At 46.0% G+C, this 17,260-nt stretch overlaps 1 protein-coding gene and 1 long non-coding RNA gene across 3 annotated transcripts in view; both read left to right on the top strand.

The window, feature by feature from the left end:
• Window positions 1-17,260, top strand: part of LOC309373639 — a 101,210-nt gene that overhangs the window by 14,845 nt on the left and 69,105 nt on the right. The gene's annotated exons all lie outside the window — the stretch shown is intronic.
• TENT4A (terminal nucleotidyltransferase 4A) overlaps window positions 735-17,260 on the top strand; it is a 35,018-nt gene continuing 18,492 nt past the window's right edge. Inside the window, exons 1-4 of one of the 2 annotated variants that reach the window (XM_081917809.1) lie at window positions 735-1,453; window positions 13,338-13,461; window positions 14,526-14,572; window positions 15,672-15,792. In XM_081917809.1, coding sequence (XP_081773935.1) covers window positions 789-1,453; window positions 13,338-13,461; window positions 14,526-14,572; window positions 15,672-15,792 — 957 coding nt within the window. In that variant the 5' untranslated portion in view covers window positions 735-788. The remainder of the gene's footprint in view (window positions 1,454-13,337; window positions 13,462-14,525; window positions 14,573-15,671; window positions 15,793-17,260) is intronic. The other variant, XM_081917808.1, reaches the window with a different exon arrangement.

Genomic DNA, 17,260 nt, shown 5'->3' with positions numbered 1-17,260 from the left:
AGTTAGCACCTTGACACAGATTAAGCAGGCACATAGCTCTTAAAGTCTTCCCTGCCATGGTTCAAGAGTGGCTGGGGATGGGTGGGGTAAAATTATTATTATTCAGATGTATTTGTATTTAAGTGACAGTATTTTTTTCTAAATCTCCATCTATATGTAGAAATTTGCAGGGGCATTTCATATGCAAATCCCTGTCATCTTTCATCCTCTGTTTTGATGCGTTTGTCCTCTCTTTTTTGCTATGCATAAACGACCACTTTATGGCAAGCGGGGAAGGAGTTAGAAAGCCAGCAGGTGAAAAAAAAAGCCTTCCTTTATCAGGTGGCTTCCTCCAAGTCTGTGGACCACTGAATCTCGCCGGATGCTATTCGGCAGTTGAATGCGCATGCATCCTCTGTGCGCCCCGTGATGCTGGCAGCCCACGCTCCCGGGGTCCCCGAGAAGGCCGGCTGCTCAGCACACGGGCTCCCGCGGCTTTAAGGCTCCTGAAGCGGCTGCCTTCCGCCTTTGGTCAGGCCTCTTCCGCGTGCCGAGCCCAGCTGCTGCCTTGGCTGCCTGAAGCGACCCGAAGGCGCCTCTGCGCTCTCCCCTCTTCTAGCTCTAGGCGCTCGGGGCGAAGCAGGGCGCAGGCGCGCGGCCTCGGGGCCTGAGGCGGTTGGCGCCGCCCCTTCCCCGCCCCCTCGCGCCGCCTCACAAGTCGGGGCCTTGCGCGCGCGCGCCTGACAGGCCGGTGAGCGAGCGAGGGAGCGAACGGGCGGGGGGAGGGAGGCGCCGGGGCGGATGGATGGATGGATCCCCGCGTGGCCTGGATCCAGCCCGAGCAGAAAGGCCCCGCCAATGCGCTCTGGATGCAGATCTGGGAAACCTCGCAGGGCCGCGGCGGAGGCGGCTCCGGCTCCTCCTCCTCGCCGTCTACGCCCTCCTCGCCGCCGCCCTTCCCTCAGGCAGCCCAGGCCCGCCACTCCCTGTGCCGCTTGACGACGACGCCCGCCGCCAAGCCGCCGCCGCTCCTGACCGAGAGGCCGCCGCCGCTGCTGCTGCTGCACAAGCCTCCTCCGGGGCCTCCGCCCTCCTCCTCCTCCTCCGCGGAGTCCGGCGCTGACAGCCCCGGCGGGCCGCCTTCGTTCCCCTCGCCGCCGCCGCTGCCGCCCTCGGGGTCTCGCCAGGCCTCGCCCGTGGGGAAGCCGGCGAAGCGGAGCGGGGAAGCGGCGGCGGCGCAGAGCCCGAGGCCGGCGGACGCCTCGCCCCCGCCCCTGCCCGCCCGCCACCTCCACCAGCACCAGTACCACCCGAGCCGAAGGAAACGGGAGAACAAGGCCAGCACGTATGGGATGAACTACCTGCTCTCCGGCGGCGGCGGCGGCGGGCCTTGTCCCGAAGCCCAGCCCGCGCTCGGCCCCGCTCCGGGCACCCCGTGGAAAAGCAGGCAGCGCTACAGCCCCGGCATCCAAGGGTGAGCCGTTCTGGGCGCTTGCTGGCGACGGGCTCCTCAGCTGTGCGGGGCCAAGACCCCTCGCCTGAAATTCCCCTCCCCAGTGATTGCTTTTAGACTGGGGGGATCCTATTCATAGATACGTTGTAGCCGTGCTAAGTCTGGACCCCTAAGAGGGGGTTTCTACCAAGGCTGCCTGGTGGCTGATTTTTGTAGGCTGAAAGTGCTTGGATGGTTTTAAGACAAGATATGAATCCTAACAGTAAGGCATTCTCTATTGGACTGACTGAGAAATCCAGTAAATTGGCTTAGGACCTCCATTTAGAATAATAGAATTGTAGAGTTGGGAGGGTCCACAAGGGTCATCTAGTCCAACCCCTTGCGGTGCAGGAATCTTGCCCAACATGGGGCTCAAACCCAGGATTAAGAGTCTTATGTTCTATTGGCTGAGCTATTAACGGAATGAGACAGGGAGGATGATTGTGGGATTTTTCAAGGTGACCTGTGTCTTAATGCAGGGTCAAAACAAAAAAAAAATCCTTCCAGTAGCACCTTAAAGACCAACTAAGGTCTTTAAGGTCTTTAAGGTGCTACTGGAAGGAATTTTTTTTGTTTTGACTATGGCAGACCAACACGGCTACCTATCTGTTAATGCAGGGTCGTCTTTGCAGAACACATGTGAAACTTTCCTTTCTATATACACTTAAGTTGGGGTCTAAGTCACTTTGTGATCAGTGGTCATACTTCAGAGTAAAATGAGGTTGTGGCTGAAAGGTGTCCACTTTCCGTGAAGCCTGTAGTTAGGAATGGCTGTTCTGCCCATGTGTTTTAGGTGTAACAGTTCAAAATTATTTTTCACCTGGTTTAGTATTATAGCTATGAGACTGAGCTTCAAAGGAGGAATTCCCTAGTATACTAACAATGAACTCCGTAGGTAACCTTTGGAGAACCGCTCTCATCCCTCCCCCAGTATATCTGCAATATTAGGATAGCGCTGACTTACATTGCGGTTGTGATTGTTTATCACCTGCCCTTCATCCTAAGGTCCCAAGGTGGGTTACAACAATTAAAACAATGTTAGAAACGGCTTACAATTCCAGAAATGAGGGGAGTCATACAATCATAGAATCATAGAGTTGGAGGAGACCACAAGGGCCATTGAGTCCAACCCCCTGCCAAGCAGGAAACACCATCAGAGCACTCCTGACATATGGTTGTCAAGCCTCTGCTTAAAGACCTCCAAAGAAGGAGACTCCACCACACTCCTTGGCAGCAAATTCCACTGTCGAACAGCTCTTACTGTCAGGAAGTTCTTTCTTTTTTTAAAAAAAATAATTTTTATTCATTTTTCAAACACATAATAAAAAACAAACACAAAACAAAACAAAAACATACGAAACATTAAACATATATAATTTCATAACCTTAATTTCATACACCTTCTTTCTCCGACTTCCCCATACCTCCCTTTCGCTGCATCCTTATTCTGCAATTCTTTAGCAACCCTTTAGTCAATTTGTCTATTAGTTCCCTTTCATTAGATTTCCTTAAACTTATTAGTTACAGCTGTAATTCTCTACTTCTTACCCCTTGACATCTTAACACTCCTCAATTTTACAACAGTTTTTAAGATATGTTTTGAATTTCTTCCAGTCCTCTTCCACTGTCTCTTTCCCCTGGTCTCGGATTCTGCCGGTCATCTCTGCTAGTCCCATGAAGTCTGTCACCTTTGTCTGCCATTCTTCCAGAGTAGGTAGTTCTTGCATCTTCCAATACTTTGCCAGAAGAATTCTTGCTGCTGTGGTAGCGTACATGAAAAAAGTCCTGTCCTTCTTTGGCACCAGTTGGCCAACCATGCCCAGGAGAAAAGCCTCAGGTTTCTTAGGAAAAGTCCACTTAAGGACCTTCTTAATTTCATTATAGATCATCTCCCAAAAGGCTTTGATCTTTGGGCAGGTCCACCAAAGGTGGTAAAAGGTACCTTCAGTCTCATTACATTTCCAGCATTTGTTATTGGGCAGATGGTAAATTTTTGCAAGCTTGACTGGGGTCATGTACCACCTGTAAATCATTTTCATTATGTTTTCTTTTAAGGCATGACATGCCGTAAATTTAACACCAGTGGTCCATAACTGTTCCCAGTCAGCAAACATAATATCATGACCTATGTCTTGTGCCCATTTAATCATAGCTGATTTCACTGTTTCATCCTGTGTATTCCATTTCAACAACAAGTTATACATTCTTGACAAATTCTTAGTATTGGGTTCTAACAGTTCTGCTTCTAACTTTGACCTCTCCTTTTGAAATCCTATTTTCCTGTCCTGCTTAAATGTCTCATTTATCTGATGGTTATGTAACCAATCTCGAACTTTGAAATTTAGTTTCTCATAACTCTGAAGTTTAAGCTTCTCACCATCTTGTTCTAGGATTTCACAGTATTTTGGCCAATTAGAATCCATATTAAGTTTTTTCACCGCCTTGGCTTCCATTGGTGACAACCACCTGGGAGTTTTACTTTCCAACAAATCTTTATATCGAATCCAAACATTGTATAATGCTTTCCTGACAATATGGTTTTTAAAACTTTTATACACCTTTGCCTTGTCATACCATAAATATGCATGCCAACCGAAGTTATTATCATACCCTTCCAGATCCAAAATGTCTGTGTCTTCAAGAAGTAACCAGTGTTTCAACCAGCAAAAAGCTGCTGATTCATAATAGAGTCTTAAGTCCGGCAGGGCAAAGCCCCCTCTATCTTTTGCATCAGTTAAAATCTTAAATTTTATTCTGGGCTTTTTGCCCTGCCAGACAAATTTAGATATGTCTTTCTGCCACTTCTTGAAACAGTCCATCTTGTCCAAAATCTGTAAGGTCTGAAATAAGAATAACATTCTAGGCAATACATTCATCTTGATAACAGCAATTCAGCCTAACAAGGAAAGTCTCAACCTAGACCATATTTCTAGATCTTTCTTTACTTCTGTCCAACATTTTTCATAATTGTCTTTAAATAAATTCACATTCTTAGATGTTAAGTTCACCCCCAGGTATTTCACTTTTTTCGTTATTTCCAAACCAGTTTCACTCTGAAATCTCTCTTTTTCTTCCATTGTTAAATTTTTTTCCAGCACTTTCGTTTTCTGTTTATTCAGTTTAAATCCTGCTACTTGACAAATATCTCAATTCTAATACTCTTTTGGTACTAGTGTCTGGCTGTTGCAAAGTTAACACTAAGTCATCTGCAAATGCCCTTAGCTTATAATTTTTGACTCCGACCTGAATACCTTTAACCAACTGGTCCCTTCTAATCATATTTAACAAAACCTCCAGGACTGATATAAAAAGCAAAGGTTCTTCCTAATGTTTAGGTGGAATCTTCTTTCTTGTAGTTTGGATCCATTGCTCCTTGTCCGCTTCTCTGGAGCAGCAGAAAACAACCTTTCTCCCTCCTCTATGTGGCATCCTTTTATATACAGTGGTGCCCCGCAAGACGAATGCCTCGCAAGACGAAAAACCCGCAAGATGAAAGGGTTTTTTGGTTTTTGCGACGCTTCGCTAGACGATTTTCCCTATGGGCTTGCATCGCAAGACGAAAGCCCATAGGGAAATCTCGGGGACCTCTTTTAAATGCTGGCGGTGGGGAGCAAAGCCTTTCCCCCCCTCCGGACTTCAGAAGAGGTCCACGAAGGCCGGCGGGGGCGAAAGGCTTTGCTCCCCACCGCCAGCATTTTAAAAGCGGTCCGGGATAGCAGGGAAGTGCTTCCCGCTATCCCGGACGGCTTTTGAAGGCAGGCGGGGGGGAGCAAAGACTTTTGCCCCCCGCCAGCCTTAGGAAGAGGTCCTGGACCTCTTCTGAAGGCGGGCGGGCGGCAAAAGTCTTTGTCCCCCTGCCTGCCTTCCCGGGGGCTTTTAAATCGCCCCGGGACAGCGGAGAATTCCTCCGCTGTCCTGGGGCGATTTTAAAATGCTGGCGGGCGGCAGCGCTGCCGCCCACCAGCATTTTAAGATCGCCCCGGGACAGCGGAAAAGTCTCCGCTGTCCCGGGGGCTTTTAAAATGCTGGCGGGCGGCAGCGAAGCCTTCGCTGCCGCCCGCCAGCATTTTAAGATCGCCCAGGACAGCGGAACAGTCTCCGCTGTCCCGGGGGCTTTTAAAATGCTGGGGGACGGCAGCGAAACCTTCGCTGCCGCCCGCCAGCATTTTAAGATCGCCCCGGGACAGCGGAAAAGTCTCCGCTGTCCCGGGAAGGCAGGCGGGGGGGGAAGCAAAGACTTTCGCCCCCCGCCAGCCTTCAGAAGAGGTCGGGGGACAGACTGTCCCCGGACCTGGTCTGAAGGCGGTTTGCATAGGAACGCATTAATTGATTTTTAATGCATTCCTATGGGAAACCGTGCTTCGCAAGACGAAAAACTTGCAAGACGAAAAGACTTGCGGAACGAATTAATTTCGTCTTGCGAGGCACCACTGTATTTGAACATGGCTATCATATCACCCCTTAACCTCCTCTTCTCCAGGCTAAACATGCCCAGCTCCCTTAGCCGTTCCTCATAAGGCATTGTTTCCAGGCCTTTGACCATTTTGGTTGCCCTCCTCTGGACACGTTCCAGTTTGTCAGTGTCCTTCTTGAACTGTGGTGCCCAGAACTGGACACAGTACTCCAGGTGAGGTCTGACCAGAGCAGAATACAGTGGCACTATTACTTCCCTTGATCTAGATGCTATACTCCTATTGATGCAGCCCAGAATTGCATTGGCTTTTTTAGCTGCCGCGTCACACTGTTGGCTCATGTCAAGTTTGTGGTCAACCAAGACTCCTAGATCCTTTTCACATGTACTGCTCTCAAGCCAGGTGTCACCCATCTTGTATTTGTGCCTCTCATTTTTTTTGCCCAAGTGCAATACTTTACATTTCTCCCTGTTAAAGTTCATCTTGTTTGTTTTGGCCCAGTTCTCTAATCTGTCAAGGTTGTTTTGAAGTGTGATTCTGTCCTCTGGGGTGTTAGCCACCCCTCCCAGTTTGGTGTCATCTGCAAATTTGATCAGGATGCCCTTGAGTCCATCATCCAAGTCGTTGATAAAGATGTTGAATAAGACTGGGCCCAAGACCTCCTCCAGTCTGCCGGGACTTCGCCTGTTCTCCAGGAATTCTCAAAGATGACTGCCAGTGGTTCTGAGATCACATCTGTCAGTTCTTTTAATACTCTTGGATGCAGTTCATCTGGCCCTGGAGACTTGAATACATCTAAACTAGCCAAGTATTCTTGTACTATCTCCTTAGTTATTCTGGGCTGTGTTTCCTCTGCTGAATCATTTGCTCCAAATTCTTCAGGTCGGGCATTGTTTTCTTTATCGGAGAAGACTGAGGCAAAGAAGGCATTGAGGAGTTCAGCCCTTTCTGTGTCCCCTGTTTGCATTTCACCATCTTCTCCTCTGAGTGACCCCACTGTTTCTTTGTTCTTCCTTTTGCTACGAACATACCCATAAAAGCCTTTTTTGTTGCTTTTAACCTCTCTAGCAAGCCTGAGTTCATTCTGTGCTTTAGCTTTTCTGACTTTGTGTCTACACGTGCTGGCTATTTGTTTGAATTCCTCTTTGGTGGTTTCCCCCCTTTTCCATTTTTTGTACGCATCCTTTTTTAATCCTAACTCAGTTAAAAGTTCTTTAGATAGCCACCCTGGCTTCTTTAGGCACCTTCCATGTTTCCGTCTCATTGGTATTGCCTGAAGATGTGCTTTTACTATCTCCCTCTTAAACTCCCAGCCATCATGAACTCCCTTTCCTTTTAGTATTACTGTCCATGGGATCTCACCCAGCACTTCCCTAAGTTTTATGAAGTCGGCTTTCTTAAAGTCAAGAAATTGAGTCCTAGTATGCTTGGCTGCTCCTTTCCGCTGTATAGTAAACTTCAGAAGAGCATGATCACTCGCACCTAATGATCCTTCCACTTCTACCCCACTAACCAGGTCATCAACATTGGTTAGGACCAGATCTAAAATGGCTGTTCCTCTTGTTGCTTCTCCCACTTTCTGGACAATGAAGTTGTCTGCAAGGCCAGTGAGGGATCTGGTTGACCTTATGCTCTTGGCTGAGTTTGACATCCAACAAATATCCGGGTAATTGAAGTCCCCCATCCCAATATCTCCCTTCCTTTTGCATGCTTGGCCATCTGTTCCAGGAAGGCATCATTTATGTCCTCCGTTTGTCTTGGGGATCTATAGTAAACTCCAACAATGAGGTCCCTGTTATTCTTCTCTCCCTTAATTTTGACCCAAATGCTCTCACTTTGGCTTTGAGGTTCTAAATCTTGGATCTCTTCACAGGTATACACATCGCTGACATATAACGCCACTCCTCCTCCTTTCTTGTCTGGTCTGTTTCTCTGAAATAGATTGTATCCCTCCATTTTTACATTCCAATCGTGGGACTTATCCTACCAGGTTTCAGTGATGCCTATTATGTCATATTTAGTTTGCTGTACCAAGAGCTCAAGCTCATCTTGTTTATTTCCCATGCTTTGCGCATTAGTGTACAGACATTGAAGTCCATTAATCATTCCCCCGTGTCTCTTATTGAAGGATTTTTTCCTCCCACCACTAGGTCTGCGTGCTGTTTGCTCCATTCGGTCTATGACATTTAGATGATCATCTTCATCAATTGATAGACTCCTACCTTCAGGAGCACTGTCTCCCTCCCCCACATTAGTCAGTATAAAGCCCTCCTGATGAGGTTTCTGAGATTTTTTGCAAAAACATTCCTCCCAACCGTTGTGAGGTGCAGCCAATCGCTTGCCAGAAGTCCATCTTCAAGAAACTGCAGTCCGTGATCTAAGAATCCAAACCGTTCCTGTTTACACCATTTGCGAAGCCAGTTGTTCACTTCCACTATTTTCCCCTCTCTTCCTTTGCCACGTCGTTCAACTGGGAGGACAGATTAGATGACAATTTGTGCATTTAATTGCTTCAATTTCCTGCCCAGAGCCTCATAATCTCTTTTGATCTTCTGGAGGCTATTGCTTGCAGTGTCATTGGTTCCCACATGAACCAAGAGGAAGGGGTATTTGTCAGTGGGTTTTATGATTCCTTGCAGTCGTTCAGTTACATCTTGGATCTTAGCCCCAGGGAGACAGCACACTTCCCGAGACATCTTGTCAGGCCCACAGATCACTGCTTCTTTTCCCCTCAGTAGGGAATCCCCTATCACCACTACACGCCTCCTCTTAGGTCTGGTCGGGATTCTTCCATGAGCTGTCCGTTCCAAGGTCGCCTGCACATTCCCTGAGGACTGACTTTGCTGCTCGTCTTCATATACCTGATCGACTGTAATGAGGGAGAGATCCTCAAAAGTCTTAAAAATATAAACATCAACTGTCAAAGCCCAGGTTGTAAGAGATTTGTCTTCAACATTCCCTGAAAGTTGTAGAATGAAAATGCTAAACAGACCCCTGTGGGGAAGGAGTTCCATATCTTAGGGGCTGCCACAGAGAATGCCTTCTCCCACACCACTGTGAGCTTCTGAGGACAGTGGAACAAACCAATAGCAGCTCCTCTGACAATCTTAGCATCCCCAAAAGGGCTGTTATATAGATTGCAAGCAAAGGTGCACAAATTTTGGCTGGCCCATGGTAGTGGGAGAAGGCCAGAACTACTCCTGTAGTTGTAAGATGTTGTCCATAGTAAAGAAATCAGAGACCTATCCCCCACCACTTAAAGCTAAAAAGGTGAAGGGGTTTGTTCTGCTACTGTGCTCCTGAAGTTCTCCAAGTACAATAATACACAAGCAACAAATCTCCCCCTCACCTTTCTCTCTGCCTTGCAGCTGAAGAGGGGAAAACAATTGGAGGCAGTAAAATTCTGAATAATACCAGTTGCTAGAAATCACAGGAAGGGAGAATGCTCTTGAGCTTTAAATCTGCTTGCTGGTTTCCTACAGGCATTTGGTTGGCCACTGTCAGAAGAGGATGCTGGTCTAGATGGGCAGTTGGCCTGGTCTAGCAGGCTTTTTCCAGCTGCTAGGTTGGGATGAAGGCGGGTTTGTCACACATGCCAGAGTGGAACCTCTTAACAAATTTTTGCATTGTACCTATAAACTTTGAGGTGTGCACCTGTTAAAGGCGTAGCCATCTATCAGCAGAAGCCTTAGGAGTTTGTGGAGGGGAGTTTTATGTGAAAGGGGTTGCACCCTTGTATATTTTTTCTAGTACTGAGGAATGCTCTCTTTTATTAGACAGCAACAGCATCTGTTTGTGTATACATGTGATCTCCATAATCTGGACCAGCAGGAAATAGTTTGTTACCCATTGTAAGCATAAGGTTGTCAGAAGTGGTTGTCTCTCTATTTTTATCTTATGCCACACTTACATGGCAGCCATTTTGTGTTATGCCATGCCTTCTCCATGGCTGCTATGTTGCGACTGGTGCCCCCAGCACACTCTCAAAATTTGAAATGTGCTCACTAGTCCAAAAATGTTGGCAACTGCTTTATGCTATACAGTGATTGAGGGCACAGGGCCTGAACATGTTACCACTTTATGTAATGAGGAGGGTTTGAAGAGTGGGAAAGGGAAATATGTCCTTTTTATTTTCTTTTTTCTGAAGCATCCCCTGTATTGCAAAGATCAGTCTTTTAACCTCATGACACACATTCATTAACACACACACACACACACACCGTGGCCTGGTTCTAATCCTCAATATTCCAGGATACTGTAACATGTTAGTGGCTTGAGCAGACCTTCTTTCCTGAACTGTGCTAAACATTTTGTAAGCCCTGAAATCTTACAGGATGTTTTTTAAATTTCTTTTTTATTTTTGAAAATTTACAAACGTTATGTGTACATACAATACAACCTGCGTCCTAGAAGATGCCTAAGAATGTAGATTTTTGATCCTATTTTGGAATGGCCTTGATTTGCTGTCTAATTATGTGAAGTGATGTTGCACACCTAAATGTGTATATTAGGAAAACTTGTATCACACCTAAAGCACTAATCAAGGAGCCATAATTAGCTGCAGCTGTCAAATATACACAATGGCAGAACTGGGATTGCTCTTCCATCTCATAATGTGGAATGACCCTAAGATGGAGCTTAGAAAGCTACAACTTCCCTTAAAGCTAGTTGTCCCAGTCTTTCTCATGTGCTCTATTATTAAGCATACTTTTGATACTTTGATGGGACTTGTGTAATATTAAAATTGTGGTTGTTCCACATGTTTTAATGTGTGTACATGTATTGGGAAGCCATTGTCATTCAGTTGTATGTGTGAGAGAGTTTATATTGGATTATTCCATGTGGTTTGTACACTGTCCTACATGTCACATGAGAAAGACATAATGTATGGCCAAGGTTATGCCATGAAATAAAAATCCATTGACAGTTTACTGTGACCTGTGATCAGTTCCTTAGCTCTAATATCAATAACCAGAATCTATAATTTGTTTCCTGTAGTAGCTGTTGTGCCTATCATCCTTAAATATCTGATCCTCTGAGGCCTAGTTGAATTAATGATTTCTACTGCAAATCAGTTCTGAGTGTTTATAATAATAATAATTAATAATAATAATTTATTTATACCCCACCCATCTGACTGGGTTTCCCCAGCCACTCTGGTTTGCTCCCAACAAAACATTTAAACACGATAAAACATCAAACATTAAAAACTTCCTTAAACAGAGCTGCGTTCAGATGTCTTATAAAAGTCAGATAGTGTTTATTTCCTTGACATCTGATGGGAGAGTGTTCCACAGGGTGGGCACCACTACTGAGAAGGCCCTCTGCCTGCTTCCCTGTAACCTCACTTCTTGCAGTGAGGGAACTGCCAGAAGTCCCTTCGCTGAACGAGGCCTAACGATGGGGGTGGAGATGTTCCTTCAGGTATACTGTTAGGATTCAGAACAGTACTCTGGTTTATGAATAAAACATATTCATATGTTTGCTGTCTCTGTACACACCAGAAACATACCCTTAGAGTATACAGACAACCCTAGTTGAAAAAACTTTCTAAATGTATTTAGTGTCAAGGCGTTAATATTTGTTAAATTATTCTTTACTCATTATAATTACAGTCATACCTTGGTTGTCAAACTTAATCCATTTGACTCCCGAAACAGTTCGAAAACCAAGGCGCAGCTTCCGATCGGCTGCAGAAACTTCCTGCACCCATTTGGAAGCTGCGTCGGACATTCAGCCTCCAAAAAACGTTCACAAACCGGAACATTCACTTCTGGGTTTGTGGCGTTCGGGAGTCAAAACATCCAAGTACCAAGGCATTCAACAACCAAGGTACAGCTGTACTGCAGTTCACCAAAACTCTTTTGTCTTTTCAGGTTGCATATTTTGCTTCCTGCACCTAAACTGCTTTCTAGGAATGGAATTTCCTCCAAATTACATAATACAGTGGTGCCTCGCAAGACGAAATTAATTCGTTCCGCAAGTTTTTTCTTCTTGCGAGTTTTTCGTCTTGCGAAGCACGGTTTCCCATAGGAATGCATTAAAAATCAATTAATGCGTTCCTATGGAGACCGCTTGCCAGGCTGGCGGTGCGGAGAAGGGCTTTTCTCCCCACCGCAAGCCTTCAGCACAGGTACGGGAACAGAGGGGAAGGCGCACAGCGCTTCTCCTCTGTTCCCGGGGCTTGCGGTGGGAGGAGGGTTTTTCCTCCCCACCGCCAACATTCAGAACAGCATTCTGAATGTTGGCGGTGGGAAGGAAAACCCTCCTCCCACCGCAAGTCTTCAGGACAGCCATCCGAAGGCTGGCGCGGGGAGAAGGTCTCTCCGCCCCACCGCCAGCCTTCGGAGGAGCCTTCCGAAGCCTGGCGGGGGGAGAAGGGCTCTCCGCCCCACCGCCAGCCTTCGGAGCAGCCTTCCGAAGCCTGGCGCGCAGAGAAGGGCTCTCCGCCCCATCGCCAGCCTTCGGAGGAGCCTTCCGAAGCCTGGCGGGGGGAGGAGGGTTCTCCGCCCCACCGCCAGCCTTCGGAGGAGCCTTCCGAAGCCTGGCACGGGGAGAAGGGCTCTCCGCCCCACCGCCAACCTTCGGAGGAGCCTTCCGAAAACTGGCGGGGGGAGGAGGGCTCTCCGCCCCACTGCCAGCCTTTGGAGGAGCCTTCCGAAGCCTGGCGGGGGGAGGAGGTCTCTCCGCCCCACCGCCAGCCTTCGAAGCAGCCTTTCGAAGGCTGGCGCGGGGAGAAGGTCTCTCCGCCCCACCGCCAGCCTTCGGAGCAGCCTTCCGAAGCCTGGCGCGGGGAGAAGGGCTCTCCGCCCCATCGCCAGCCTTCGGAGGAGGTCCGAGGACAGTGGGGAAGACGCGCTGCGCTTCCCTGCTGTCCCGGAGATTTCCCTATGGGCTTTCGTCTTGCGAAGGAAGCCCATAGGGAAATTCGTTTTGCGAAGCGCCTCCAAAACGGAAAACCCTTTCGTCTAGCGGGTTTTCCGTCTTGTGAGGCGTTCGTCTTGCGGGGCACCACTGTAATCATTGGAAATTTTGCTTTTTATAGAATATTCTAGTTCACACTGTTCTAAATTCAAATTTGTGTACTTTTTCATACCAATGGATGAATTTTCAGACTACAGTGGTACCTCGGGTTACAGACACTTCAGGTTACAGACTCCACTAACCCAGAAATAGTACCTCAGCTTAAGAACTTTGCTTCAGGATAGGAACAGAAATTGTGCTCCTGGGGCGCAGCGTCAGCAGGAGGCCCTATTAGCTAAAGTGGTGCTTCAGGTTAAGAACAGTTTCAGGTTAAGAACAGACCCCCAGAACGAATTAAGTTCTTAACCCGAGGTACCACTGTAATTTAATGTACTTTTTCATACTAATGGATGGAAGTTTCGCTTTAGAAACCCAGACTTGGATCTTAGGTATAAATAATTTAAAAATATTTTTTTTATTCTTCCCCATAGGCTTCATGAAGAAATAATTGACTTTTATGCCTTCATGTCCCCTCGTCCTGAAGAAGAAGTCATGAGAAGAGAAGTAGTGAAAAGAATAAAAATGGTCATCAAAGATCTTTGGCCTACAGCAGATGTGAGTACATCTCAGACTGGTATTTTAGGTCCCCAAGCTCTTCTCAACTCCATTCTCACCATAACGTGGGTGGACTGGGCACAACATAGGGTTGACTTCCTTATGTCTTCTAACCCAAATCAAAAGCCTTGGAGTAAACAAGGTTTCTTTCTAAGTGCTGTGCTACGTTGATGGCTTCCATAGGATCCTTAATACCTTTTGTCTCTGTTTATTTAAAATGATGTATACAATGCTCTCGGCTAGCATTCAGTAGATCCAAAGTGTTGTGGAAACTTCCCTTATTATACTAAATTTATCCCCCCCCCCAAAAAAAACACACATCAGTAGGCTTTTTGTCATAAAAACCATCCCAATAAAACTATTTATATTTATGACACTGGAGGGACAGCTGTGCACTGCTTCAGATATTGTGACCACATTCATGTCTCTTAGCCTTAAAGCTGGATATGGGGATAGGTGCAGAGAGACAGTAGTCAGAGTGTTCCACTGTGATTTGTCATCTATGAAAATGCTTCTTTGCACTGTCCCTTCCCAATCTGGGCACATTCTTATTAGGAAACATTGAAACCTTTATTGTTGTATGCCTCCTTTTCAGAATCTGTTTTGTTTTTGATCTTTGCTATTGATGAGACGCCTGCCAGAAAAATCACAGTCTTGGTAATAAATATTACAAAGCATAAATATTTGTCTTTCCCTGTTAATTCAGTTTTATAAATTGGTTTCATTCAAGTAATAGGAATGTGTTGAGGGCTCCCTCATCCCCATGTAGGGTTTCTGACCTCCTGGTTTTCCGTAACCTACAGTTTTCCATGACAACTGAATCAAACAAACTCTGGTTAGAGTAAACCAGTAAAGAAATAATTCACTTCTGATTACCAAATCATTTGATTAGCAATTGAGTAGCATGACCTTTTAAGCAAGCCAGTTAGTTTTTGAGTGGAAGAAGCAAATAACAGTAAAAGGAACTGTTTCTGAAGATAAAGACATGTGGATTTCCGTGAGAGATTTTTCAGTTCAGCGTTCAGAATTGTGAGATCTGCATTAACTTTGTTTTTCTTTTGCAGGTTCAGATATTTGGAAGTTTTAGTACAGGGCTCTATCTGCCAACTAGGTAAGCCTTGACTAACATTTCCAGCTCTCATTGTATTTTGTTAATAATGCTATCATACAAAAGGGATTTTTTGTTCTTCCCAGTCTTAAAATCAGTACAGGGAAGACACCAAAGGAAGGGGAAGGAAATTGAATTGGGGATAAACATGCAATTATTTCCGTTAACATGAACTTAGGTTTAGTATGTGCTATGTAAAATGTAGGTTTACATAGTATGGTATGTAATGGGAATATGTTAATATATCTCCATTATATCCGTGCTTGAATTTGGCATAACTTTTTAAGCTAAGTCTTATTTAGCAGAATTGTTTGTGTGATACTGACTTTTCACTGAGGTGTTTCATAGCATTCAACATATCACATCACTATGTATGCTAGCATTTTAGACTTCTACTCTGTAATATTCTGGCAGATACAGAGTAATGATTATGAATAATAACTGACCTTAGCAATTGTTTTCCAGAGTTTAAATATTTCTATAAATGCAGAAAGGAAAGTATGTACACATGTAGGCAGTAATCTGGGCCTTTTTAAAATTTAACCAGATTGCCAACATTATGTGACAAAATACACAAAACACACAAACACTTATACCTGTGTGTGGTGCCCTTGGTTGAGGCTGTAATGTAATAACTTCACAGTCTGTTATCCTGTACAGTGGTGCCTCGCAAGACGAAAATAATCTGTTCCGCGAGTCTCTTCGTCTAGCGGTTTTTTCGTCTTGCGAAGCAACCCTATTAGCGGATTAGCGCTATTAGCGGCTTAGCAGCTATTAAAGGCTTAGCGGCTTAGAAAAAGGGGGGGAAGCAAAAAAAATCGCAAGACGTTTTTGTCTTGCGAAGCAAGCCCATAGGGAAATTCGTCTTGTGAAGCGCATCGAAAAACGGAAAACCCTTTCGTCTAGCGGGTTTTTCGTCTTGCGAGGCATTCGTCTTGCGGGGCGCCACTGTATTCATTTTCCTACTTTTAGAAGCCCTCCTATTCTGTTTGAGGGGATTAGTAGTAAGGTTAGTCTACTGAAGACTGAATTTAACAATCTTCAAAGGAATATTAATGTGTAATCCTCTAATGAACCTTTATGTATGTTGTATTATCTATAGTGATATTGATTTAGTCGTTTTTGGGAAATGGGAGAGCCCCCCTCTGCAGCTTCTGGAACAAGCACTAAGGAAACACAATGTGGCTGAGCCATATTCAATTAAAGTACTTGACAAAGCTACGGTAAGTAACAGGAACAAGCTATATTCCATTTTAGAAAGTCAAGCTATTTAGTATGATTTTTTTTTTAATGCAGCTATTTTTATGCTGTGTTGAATCTCAATACTTCTGCTTCTGAAGATGCAGGTTTCTGACTCAACGGCGTTATCTGAGTTTGTAATAGTAGTATTTGAATCCTAAACTTATTTTTTATTTCACAAAATGTATATTCTGCTTGATCATAAAAACCTCAAAACTGTTTATAAAAGGAGTAAGTAGGATAATAAGATTATCTAAACAACAACAACAACAACAATTTATTATTTGTACCCCGCCCATCTGGCTGGGTTTCCCCAGCCACTCTGGGCGGCTTCCACAGAAACCAAAAATACACTAAAATATCACATATTAAAAACTTCCCTGAACAGGGCTGCCTTAAGATTTCTTCTGAATGTCAGGTAGTTGTTTATTGCTTTGACATCTGATGGGAGGGCGTTCCACAGGGCGGGCGTCACTACCGAGAAGGCCTTCTGCCTGGTTCCCTGTAGCTTTGCTTCTCGCAATGAGGGAACCGCCAGAAGGCCCTTGGCGCTGGACCTCAGCGTCCGGGCAGAACGATGGGGGTGAGACGCTCCTTCAGGTATCCTGGGCCGAGGCCGTTTAGGGCTTTAAAGGTCAACACCAGCACTTTGAATTCTGCTCGGAAACGTACTGGGAGCCAATGTTGGTCTTTCAAGACTGGTGTTATGTGGTCTTGGCGGCCGCCCCCAGTCACCAGTCTAGCTGCCGCATTCTGGATTAGTTCTAGTTACCGGGTCACCTTCAAAGGTAGCCCCACGTAGAGCGCATTGCAGTAGTCCAAGCGGGAGATAACTAGAGCATGCACCACTCTGGCGAGACAGTCCGCGGGCAGGTAGGGTCTCAGCCTGCGTACCAGGTGGAGTTGGTAGACAGCTGCTCTGGATACAGAATTGACCTGGGCCTCCATGGACAGCTGTGAGTCCAAAATGACTCCCAGGCTGCGCACCTAGTCCTTCAGGGGCACAGTTACCTCATTCAGGACCAGGAAGTCCTCCACACCAGCCCGCCCCCTGTCCCCCCAAAACAGTACTTCTTTCTTGTCAGGATTCAACTTCAATCCATTAGCCACCATCCATCCTCCAACCGCCTCCAGGCACTCACACAGGACCTTCACCACCTTCACTGGTTCTGATTTGAAAGAGAGGTAGAGCTGGGTATCATCTGCATATTGATGCAGTCCAAACCCCCTGATGATCTCTCCCAGCGGCTTCATATAGATGTTAAAAAGCATGGGGAAGAGGACGGAACCCTGAGGCACCCCACAAGTGAGGGCCCAGGGGTCTGAACACTCATCCCCCAACACCACTTTCTGAACCCGGCCCAGGAGGAAGGAGCGAAACCACTGTATAACAGTGCCCCCAGCTCCCAGCCCCTCTAGACAGTCCAGGCGGATGTTATGGTCGATTGTATC

The sequence above is a fragment of the Podarcis melisellensis genome (genome assembly GCF_964234715.1).
Source record: "Podarcis melisellensis genome assembly, chromosome: 7".
In the NCBI taxonomy this organism is placed as follows: Eukaryota; Metazoa; Chordata; class Lepidosauria; order Squamata; family Lacertidae; genus Podarcis; species Podarcis melisellensis.
This window is presented reverse-complemented; position numbering and strand designations above follow the sequence as displayed.